The sequence below is a fragment of the Micropterus salmoides genome, unplaced genomic scaffold (assembly GCF_014851395.1).
Source record: "Micropterus salmoides isolate LMB-PRFRI ecotype aquatic unplaced genomic scaffold, ASM1485139v1 Ms_hic_scaffold_16, whole genome shotgun sequence".
Taxonomy (NCBI): domain Eukaryota; kingdom Metazoa; phylum Chordata; class Actinopteri; order Centrarchiformes; family Centrarchidae; genus Micropterus; species Micropterus salmoides.
Genome location: NW_024040707.1, coordinates 33,393,590 through 33,404,388, shown reverse-complemented (window position 1 = coordinate 33,404,388; position 10,799 = coordinate 33,393,590). Strand labels below are relative to the sequence as shown.

Genomic DNA, 10,799 nt, shown 5'->3' with positions numbered 1-10,799 from the left:
TACAGAAAACCCTCAGAGCTAAACTCTCTTAATCCTACTACCCAGTGAACACCTTAAAGGGTTACTGCAGTCCCCACCAGTGCTTGCTCAGCCAAAGCCCCACGCTGGCTTTCAGGTGCATTGTGACTCCAGTGATGTGCGTTTGGGGGCTGTCCTGATGCAGACAATCAATGGTGAAGACAGAGCCATTGTGTTTGCTTCAAGAGCTCTCCATGGTGTTGATCTGAGGTATTCCACCACAGAAAAGGAGTGCTTGGCTGTAGTGTGGGCAGTGGAATACTGGCATCATTACCTAACCCTGAAGACCATAATCGTCTCCTTTGTAGGGGAACACCATCAGGACTGGGATCGGTGGCTGCCTGAGTTCCGGTTGGCGATCATTACGGCCGTGCATGAGACTACTGATGTGTCCCCCTGCTGCATTGGCTTTGGGATGGAGGGGGGTTGTAATAGTCGGCTATTCTGCCTTCATGTACAGCTTTTAATGTGATGGTGAACATGCTTTCTGTGTGTTGGTTTTTTTTCTTCTCATTATTGTTTTGACACCGGATAGGGAGTGGGAAGTGACGTTGAGGGGGAAACTCTGGAGTGCAACAGGTGAAGCGGTAGGAGTTTAGTGGGTTCAGTGTTACAGGCTTGCCAGACGAACTCTACAAAGAAAATAACACTTTTTGGTGGATTTTATGTTTTATGTTTACTTTTCTGGACTACTGCATCATCCCATCGGCTAAACAGACTGTGGCAGGTTGCGTAAGTTAACTGTGGAATATTATTGACTGCGGCGTCTCGCCAGGCTTCACCTGGTATCTTTTTTTGTTTTTTTTTCTACTGAGGAGAAGATCTATTTGAATCCGCACAATTTCAGTTATTTGAATGAACATTTGATCTGCTGGGACATCGGGGTTTTGAAGGATAAATGTGTGTGGGAAACGGTGATAATGTTTGCAATGTTTATTTGATGCGTCGAAATGCGGCCGAGCCTCCAGTAGGGCTGCAACTAACAACAATTTTCATAGTGCATTAATCTATCGATTATTGAAACGAATAATCGACTATTCGGATTATGAATTGCAAAATTACACAATACGTCTCATTTAGCTATCAGCTTTTAAATTAAACTTGAGGTTGTTTTAGGCATGTGCTAATTACAAGTTACGACAATAAAATAAATACTGCTTTCAAAAATGAATCTTTTAATGAATGTTTCTGCTGCATCAACAGAAAGTTCAACTGAAATCAAGTCCTGATCTGAGCAGCGGATCTGTTGTTTAGTGATGGAGCAGTTTACACGCCAGTACTGCAACACACCGGGACAAACTGACACCATATACAAAGAAAGGAATAACGTCATGCATCACATTTGCTGAATTTACAGGGGGGGTCAATAATTATTATAACAATTTTATAGTAGACAGCGTTTCCCAGCATTTATATATTTTCCCCTAACTCAACAACTCATAAAACTATGACTGATTTAAGGGAGTTTGGGGCAGATTACCCACCGCCTCACGCATAGATAGAAGAACTGTTTTCTCTTCTTTAGAAAGTATGAAATTGTCCGGTGTTGTCTAATCTTGCGCACTCGGCAGCAACACATTCTCCAGCTGGGAACGTCGCCATGAGCGATGCATCGTTTATGATTGTAAAGTGAGGGCACATCTGGAATGTGAACGCGGCCGTTGTGTATCATAATTATGTGCTACTCTCAGCGCCATTAAAAATCAATCAAACTGTCCAAAGAAATCTGTCCAAAGAAAACTGTATAGAAACCGTTACAGCTCATAACGTGAAGTAACACGGCTTTAATGGGAAGCTAGCTCGCTAACTAGCTTACCGAGACGAGCCTTCATCGTCCACAGAGCAACAACGTTACGCGCCTCCTCTTCAGATGCTCCGGTGTTTCCAGGAAAGCTCAGCTTTGCAGACGCTGCAGTTAACAACCTTTTCGGCTGAGAGAAATGCTTCCACACTCTGGATGTTTTAGGTTGTAAGGTGTTACTGCAGCGCTGATGTTGTATTGTTTTAGTAACTTCACTGTTTACATTGAGTGTTTATTGGGGTTATTTAGGATTTGTTTAACTAAAGTAAGCAGGCCACTGGCTGTAATCACCTCAGCAGGTATCAGATCCGCCCGTTACCTTGTATTTTGCGTATTGTACTTTTCCCTTGCTGTTTTGGTGTAAGGTGAATTTTTACACTGCTGATTCCCTCTGTTCATCCAGCCTTGAGTTCATCCACAATTTGATTCTCTTCTTGTATTTTTTTGTGTTTCTGTCACGTCTGGTCACGTGAGATTCTGTGAGATCCCAAGTCCACGGAACCGCCACTTTGAAAGTTTAGTATAAAAGCAGAGTGTGTGGTGCTGCAGGTACCAGATGAAGCTGGCTGTGTGTGTATGGTTCTGACCTTTGACCTGTAGTGGCGGGTCACACGCCCTCTCCTGCAGCCCCTTCATCACCTCCTGCAGCTCTATCTGGAAGTCCTCCACCACCTCCTCCAGGAGGCCCGCCTCCTTCACCCCACGCCAGAACGCCACAGAGTCCTCTGGACACACACACACACACACACACACACACACAATAAAGACTACAACACTCCACCCAATTGGTTCACACAGTTACATGGTGCTGACTGAGTGTGTGTGCAGGGTGCTGATCACCTCCGATGGCTGTGACCCACTCTGACGTTTCCTCCATCACCTCTGGAAACGAGACCGCTGCTCCGTTCACTGCAACACAGACAGAAAACAACACCGGAGCTGTTTCAGTGCTCAGTCTGGGTCACGATGCACGTCATGTCCTCATCACTGATCACGTCTAGCCCTGTTCTTCAAAAGTGGTTTAACTAATTCAGACTAATGTAAATGCTCCGTACTTGTATAGCACCTTTCTAGTCTTTTCGACCACTCAAAACGCTTTACACTACATCTGCATTCACTCACATTCATTCACTGAGCCTAAGTGCTCAAACAGAACAGGGGGCAATTCGGGTTCAGTATCTTGCCCAGGGACACTTCGACATGCAGCCAGGGGGACACAGCCGCCTAAAATGTTATCAGGCTAGAATGATCCTCTTTGTTCCCATCCAGCTGAGGGCTGGGTATCAGGAACCGGTACCAAGTTTCCAAGACCCATTGATTCGTTAGGACCCGTGCGTTTGGATTCTGCTTCTCAGTTCCTATTTTTCTACATATTTCAGCTCCTGACTGAACTGCAGCAAACACTCCAAAGTTTGGCTTAGCTTCACTAAAAAAGAGAACGACACAGCAAAATGCAACAGCTGCAGTAAGGAGGTTTGGTGCGAGGGAGGAAGCAGCTCCAACATGATGAAGCATTTACTTCAACATGGTGTGAATCTGAAGGAACGCACCGTGTTCAATGTGTCGCGCTCTCCCAGCACCAATGACGCCCCAGATACAGCTAATGCTAACAGTAGCAACGTCTCAGGTACAAAACACAGGTGAGCGGATGTTCACCTTTTATACTGAAGGGAAACCAATGATGTCTACAAATGATTCAATAGATATTTTCCTTAGAGATGAGTCCCCAGAGACGCCCCTCTAGTACAGTACAGAACCAGAATCGCTCGAAGTGAAACGATACCATCCCTAATCCAGCTAACTGGGTTCTTTGAACACAGTTTAATCCTGGATGAAGTTATCACTTAGTTAAAATAAGTTGAAACCATGCCAATAAGCCAACCATTCATATGATTGGCTTATTAAACTTTCATGGGGTTGGTGTGCTGGGCAGCCTCCCAGCATGCACTGGGGCAACAGATTCATGGACATAAGTCTCAGTCTCCTGCATTCCTGCGTTGCTGATGATGTTATTTTGTTCTACATCGAGCTCACACGGTTTCCACACACTGATCATTGTTGAAGTGATTAGAGTAAGAAAGATAAAGTGCTATATAAAATCAATTTTTTATTATTATTATTAAATATGATGCTGAAGGTGGTTAAACTACAAGTGGTGTCGTAAAATCTCTCAAACACAGCTTTGATCGCAAAGTTAAATCATTTCACATGTTTTAGTGTCAGATGTCCCAGCTTCGCCTGTCTTTGAGTTTCTGTTGAGTTTTTTTCTTTTTGCTCCAGCATTGTCGGAGAATTACCAAGCTTGTCTATTAAACACGAGAGGCATCACTTGGTTTTATTTTCGTTGGCCAACTTTTCAATTGAACCTCAAACTGAGTATTTTTTGAGGTTTTTGAGATCGACTCATTAATTGCTGGTTGAACTGTGGGTTTAGTATTGAGCGCTTAATGTATAATCCACTGTTGTGAACCTAGTTTTTCTTGTGGTCTGACCTGATGATATTCTATCATATTATTTAATGCCAAGACAGGACTCTCAAATTATCTTTCTCATATTATTATAATTTGATACTTTCACCACTTACACCATTGCTCATAATAATAATTCATGCAATTCTTGCATCACCTAATTTCATCATAACATAGGCCTGACCCACAAGAAAGAACAGTGTATGTTTAATCTATGTAATAATCTATCTAATATCTAAGATTATATAATAAGGAGGTAAAGAGCTTAAAAATGAATCACATATTAAATCGCAATCGTAATATTGGTAAAAAAAAAATTGCAATTGGATTATTTTCCAAAATCGTTCAGCCCTACTCATCATTAGTTCAACTCGTTCGTTTTAAATCATTTTGTGTCTGAATCAGAGATCAGTTGATGGCTGTGGGACTCACGATCAGCAGATGAGGGGGTGGCAGGAAGCAGTTCGGCAGACGGGTCACCGCCGATGGACACTTTGGTTCCCACCAGGTCTATCTTAGTGCTGCGGCAGGTGTTGGAGCACACCTTTATGTGCTGGTAGAAGTCCAGTTCACCGGAGTCCATGATCTTCCTGTGAAATGAAATAAGATGAAAGACTTAAGAAGACACAACGTCAGGATGTACCGGGCTTTACTGTCCGCCGTGTGTGATGGAACAGCGCCATCCTGAGGCCTTCTGTCAAACTCCTGCAATATTTCTGCAAAATGATCAAGAGCTAATAGATAAAAAGAACTGAAGATGTTTGATTTCCATCAAACGTGCAATAAAATAAACATGTTTTTGGTATCCAGTAACATCAAACCAAGTGAGACTCAGACCTGAGCATGGTGCCGTTGAGGCGGATAGCTCTCTTCCAGTCCTTCAGAGTGGATTTCCCTGCTAAACACACAAACTCCTTCGGGCTGATCAGCTGCTCATTGAACTGATCAGAGGGGAAAGAAAAGCCGTCAACAGCCGCTGCTGATCCATTTCCTCTACATGGCTTTAAATAATGTGTTCAGACGTCTGCTGTCACACAGCCTCTGCTGTTTCTAACATACCTGGACGCACTTCACGTTGATCCCAGGGCAGACAAACTTCTTCCACACTAGCGTGGCTTTGGCGTCTCCACAGGTGATCGGATAGAAGACGTCAGCTTCCACATCCACCTCCTCAGTTAACTTCACTGCAGAGACACAGACAGAAGCTCCCTCAGACACGCATCCAGTTCTTTTATCTGAGCGAACAAACTGAAGACGATTTACAACATTATAAAAATGATTAACACAAAGATAGGACAGTTCTTTCTGGATATGAAATGTAACCTGCAGGTCACATTACCAATGACAGTCTCTTCCTTTGACAGTGAATCTGCTCTGCTGGCTCCAGCTTCTGCTTCCTCTGGCACCATTGTGAGGACGTCCTCCCTGCAAAACCACATGAAGAACCGCACAGTGTTTAAGTTTCAATTTAGCAAACTGAGCTCAAACACTCAGTTTCAGTTCAGTGTGTCTCTGCAGCTGACCCGCAGGCTGTGTGCACACGTTACCCCGGCTGAGGAGTCAGCTCTGCGGTCACCAGCACTGCCTTATCGTCCTCCACCACAGATGGAAGGTCCTCGCCCACAGACTCTGGAATGGTAACGATGACCACCTCACCCATTTCCTGCATGCTGACCTCTGATGAAGCCATGGAGCGCAGATGGAGCGTCACACTGAGAGGGAACATCGCTGTTATTAATATTATTTATATATAGGCCTAATATTGGGGAGAAAACGTGGAATAATTACAAGAATAAGTTTAATATATTAATAATAATGAATATATTAATTAATGTTACACTTTATTAATACAGTGGATAGGTCAATGGGCAACACATTTGAAATAATAATAATATAATCTTTATTTGTATAGCACCTTACAGACATAAGCTGTGTTTACATACACCAGCACTTAAGCAGAGTAATGAATAAATACAGCAGCATGCACAAAACACAGGTATTAAAAGTGTAAACAGGTAGCAGACAGGACTATAAAATCAAAGAAATACATAAATAAATGTGTGTGATCAGTTAAATGCAAAAGCTTATTTGTAAATTAAGTCTGCTCTAAGCCATCGGCGTAAATGTGCTGTTCAGAGTTAAATAACTGGCAATAACCACTTTTAGTAATGAGATGGTTTTTAAAGTAGTTACACAGTACTGCACAGTACTACACTGCATCAGAACAAGCTAACGAGAGAAACTTTAAGCATTATAGAACTCAAACAGTGTTATCGTTACCTGCTGGGCGCTAGCTCTAACGCAGACAACAACAGTCCTGTGAAGGCAAAGTGAAAGTATTCTGTGTACTGCCTGTATGCCGCACAGCTACAGGAGAGCAGACGCTGCTTGTGAATATTTTAAATCATGCTGCCTTCAAATAGGTTGCCAATAAATGAACAGTTAATTTAAACTTGTTAGATTTTTGAACGCAGTTTGGTGTGCCCTCTTAGCTGTGACTGATCAGGCTGACGCATAACGTAAGCATATAAGGCATTTCAGATACTGAATCTTACCTTTGGTCTAAATAAAATGAAATAAACAGTTGTTAGTTGGTTAATGTTGCTTCGTCTTGTAGAAAAATGAAGGCAAGTGGATTTTAGCTCGACGGGATGCTAGCTAGCTAGCTTTAATTAGACCAGCCAGCTTGTTCCAAGCTAGCTAACGTTAAAAGCAGAGTGCAGTTAACGGATCCATTGAGCTGCCAGCTGGCTCTTTATATTCCAAACAGCCGCCCGACTATTACAGATTTATGAGATTATTGGTGAACATATATAAATATAATTTTCTCAGGGATGCATACATATACTTTACTGTCTTTCCTTCTTCTCTGTGTTTATCTGCGCATCGTACACCAACACTGTCGCTACACGTCGCCCCCTGGTGTGCAAGAACAGCCAGCACACAAACCTGCACATGCTCACTCTTCCTCTTCCTCTTCCTCTTCCTCTTCCTCTTCCTCTTCCTCTTCCTCCTCTTCTTCTTCCTCCTCTTCCTCTTCTTCTTCTTCTTCTTCTTCTTCTTCTTCTTCTTCTTCTTCTCTGGGTTTTATGGCAGGTCGCAACCAACTTGTTCAGGTGCATACCGCCACCTACTGTACTGGAGTGTGTAATATCAAGGTTTAGTACTTCAGGTTACAGGTTCAGTGAACCAAAAGGTAAATAAATAAATAGAAAACAAAACTCAACAAAACAAAACAAAATTAAATCAATCAAACAAACAAAAAAAGGCTATATGTTATGATCTAATCCTGTATATTTGAGAAAATTAAAGAGAGCTTTGCAGCACTCCCTTGTTTCCTCACTCATCCCTAAAATCCCTTCTAAATTCCATCCCCATCCTAATTCATATATCTTGTCACGTAAGATGTTTCTCTCAGAATTAATAATAATATTTATTACACTTCATGATGACATGCTCGACATTTTCAGGAACATTACAAACCTCACATTTATCAGACACACATTTTGCCATTAAATGAAGCGTTGATTTTAACCCAGTATGTCCAAACCTTAATCTTAAGAACCAATAACCAATAAAAACCACTTCATCTCTTCTACATTTCCCTTTGAAACCCTTCACCTTAATTGATTTCTGTATGCTGTAATAGTTGGACTCTCCTTTTCCAAAGGGAACTTGCATTATTTCATCATCTTTTAATTTCAACGCTGTCTTTGCAATCTCATCTGCTTTCTCATTCCCATCAACACCAACATGAGCAGGGACCCAGACAAATTGCACATCAACTCCAGCTCTTTGTATTCTCAGCATTATTGTACATATTTCAATCAATAGATCATCTCTTACTGTCTTTTTGAAATTGGAAACTATACAGGGCTGCAGTGGAGTCTGAACAAATGTCAAATCTCTCAGGCCTCACCTCTTCTATCCACTGTAACCCTAAAACAATAGCAACCATTTCTGCTGTATATACAGATAATTTATCATTAATTCTTTTACAAATAACTACATCAAACTCAGGTGTGTATGCTCCTGATCCTACATGTTCAGTCCCTGGATCTTTTGATCCATTAGTAAATAATAGCATATAATTATAATAATTCCTTTTCACATAATCTTGAGCCAAATATCCAATATTATCCACATTACTTTCACTCCCTTCTTTCTTCTTCTCTAGAAGCTTCAAGTCCACATTGGGCACAGGAAATATCCACAGAGGAACATTACCCCATACAGTATTTAATCCGTATTCTTCTGCTACTGCATTAATATTCCAGCCAAATCCTTTACCTTTCAGTTGTTGTGTATATTCCCAACAGTCACACAGAACCTTTGTAGCAGGTTGTTCCTCTCCAGATCCTTTTAACTTGACCCAATATGCTAAAGACAACTCAATTCAATTCAATTCAATTCAATTTTATTTATATAGCGCCAAATCACAACAACAGTTATCTCACAGCGCTTTTCATAAAAGAGCAGGTCTAGACCGTACTCTATGATGCTATTTACAGAAGCCCAACAGTTCCCACCAAGAGCAAGCACTAGGCGACAGAGGCAACTTCCTTTAAGAGGTAGAAACCTCGAGCAGAACCATGGCTCAGGGTGGGCGCCCATCTGCCTCCACCGGTTGGGGTGAAGGAGAGAGAGAGAGAGAGAGAGCGAGAGAGAGAGCAGGAGAGGAATAGAGAGAAAAAGAGAGGGATGTAAGAAGAGAGAGAGGGGAGGGAGGCAGCCAACACAGTATACACACAGAGGTACAGACAGTGAAGGTAATGTTGCTATAGACTAAATGAAAAATGGTACAGATATTTATAGTAGTGTTAATGGTAACCATCGTAATGTTAATGATTATAATAACAATAATAACAATAGGACTAGTAACAATAGTCGTTGCAGCAGAGGGTGTCGAGCAGCAGGTGACCCGCAACCACAGATCCAGACTCCACAGCTCCAGAGCCAGAAACACCTGCAGGAAGTGATGGGAGGAGAGAGGAGAGGGACGAGAAAGCACAAGACTACCAGAAAGGGGAGAAGTTGTGTTAGTAACATGCAATAATGGGATGAGGTTGCATACAGAGGGAGAGAAAGTAGAGGAGAGAGGAGCTCAGTGCATCATGGGAAATCCCCCGGCAGTCTAGGCCTATAGCAGCATAACTAAGGGATGGTTCAGGACTACCTGAGCCAGCCCTAACTATAAGCTTTATCAAAGAGGAAAGTCTTAAGCCTACTCTTAAATGTGGAGATGGTGTCTGCCTCCTGAACCCAAACTGGAACCTGGTTCCACAGTAGAGGAGCTTGATAGCTGAACGCTCTGGCTCCTAGTCTACTTTTGGAGACTCTAGGAACCACAAGTAACCCCAAGAAGAATGATTTTAAATTCTATTCTGGATTTTACTGGAAGCCAATGCAAAGAAGCTAAAACAGGAGAAATGTGATCTCTTTTCCTGGTTCCTGTCAGAACACGTGCTGCAGCATTCTGGATCAGCTGAAGAGTCTTAACGGACTTTTTCGAGCAGCCTGATAATAAGGAATTGCAGTAATCCAGCCTAGAAGTAACAAATGCATGGACTAGTTTTTCTGCATCATTTTCAGACAGGATGTTCCTGATTTTCGTAATATTACGCAGGTGAAAAAAGGCGGTCCTTGAAATTTGCTTAATGTGAGACTTAACTCAAACTCAAATCGTCTCAAATATAATGGCAATTCATCAGCTTCTACCAGCAGTGCATTAGTAGGGGTTGTTTTCACTGCACCTATGCTGAGTCTTAGAGCTCTGAACTATATTCTGTCTAGTTTTCCTAAAATACTCTTGGCTGCTGCTCCATATAACATACATCCATAATCAACAGACAATCGTATTAAGGCCCTATAAATATCTAGTAGTGATTGTTTATCTGCTCCCCATTGGTAACCAGAAACTGACCTCATGAGATTCAGTACCTTTTTACATTTTGTTTCAACCTGTTTAACATGATTCCTCCATACACATTTCTCATCAAACCACAATCCTACATACTTGAACTCTTTCACTCATTCCATATTTTGTCCATACATTTTAAGCTGTGTGTTATTAATCCTTCTCTTTCTGGTAAAATCTGTTTTCACACACCAAAGTGTTTTTATTACCTCATCACAAAAAGGCTTTGGCGAGATATATTTCTAGATCAATAATTTCAATCATTGCAGGGTTTTGTGCAGCTACACTGGGGGAACGTGTTACCTCTAAGATCCCGGATACAACATGTGGACTAATCAACAACAGAAATGTGTCAAATAGAATATACTATATGCATGGCCTGTGCTTATTACCCAGATACCTCTGCAGCCTGCTTAACTCGGCAGTCAGTATTTACCAAATACAGTCCAGCAGGGTGCGGCATTTAAAGTCACAGGGTTGGTTAAGTTAGGAAAAACTCAACATGGAGCTCCTTTGCTGCCCTTCTCTGCCAGGTCTCCCTTTAAAAAGAGAGATCTCAATTCTCCTGGTATAATAAAGGTTAAATTAAAAAATA

The 10,799-nt window shown here is 41.8% G+C and overlaps 1 protein-coding gene across 3 annotated transcripts; it reads right to left on the bottom strand.

The window, feature by feature from the left end:
• Nucleotides 1-2,269: 2,269 nt before the first annotated feature.
• Nucleotides 2,270-7,198, bottom strand: LOC119904979 (glucocorticoid modulatory element-binding protein 2-like). Of its 3 annotated transcripts, none has more exons than XM_038721634.1 (8): nt 7,130-7,198; nt 5,835-5,999; nt 5,627-5,712; nt 5,347-5,471; nt 5,125-5,228; nt 4,720-4,877; nt 2,660-2,728; nt 2,270-2,544 (listed from the first exon to the last, which is right to left on the bottom strand). In XM_038721634.1, the coding sequence occupies exons 2-8, from the start codon at nt 5,975-5,977 to the stop codon at nt 2,285-2,287; spliced, it is 945 nt and encodes a 314-aa protein (XP_038577562.1). In that variant the 5' UTR covers nt 5,978-5,999; nt 7,130-7,198; the 3' UTR covers nt 2,270-2,284. The 3 variants fall into 3 exon arrangements, with proteins under 3 accessions (XP_038577562.1, XP_038577561.1, XP_038577563.1); XM_038721633.1 differs by lacking the exon at nt 7,130-7,198 and adding an exon at nt 6,843-7,123; XM_038721635.1 differs by lacking the exon at nt 7,130-7,198 and adding an exon at nt 6,568-6,587.
• Between the last annotated feature and the right edge of the window lie 3,601 nt (nt 7,199-10,799).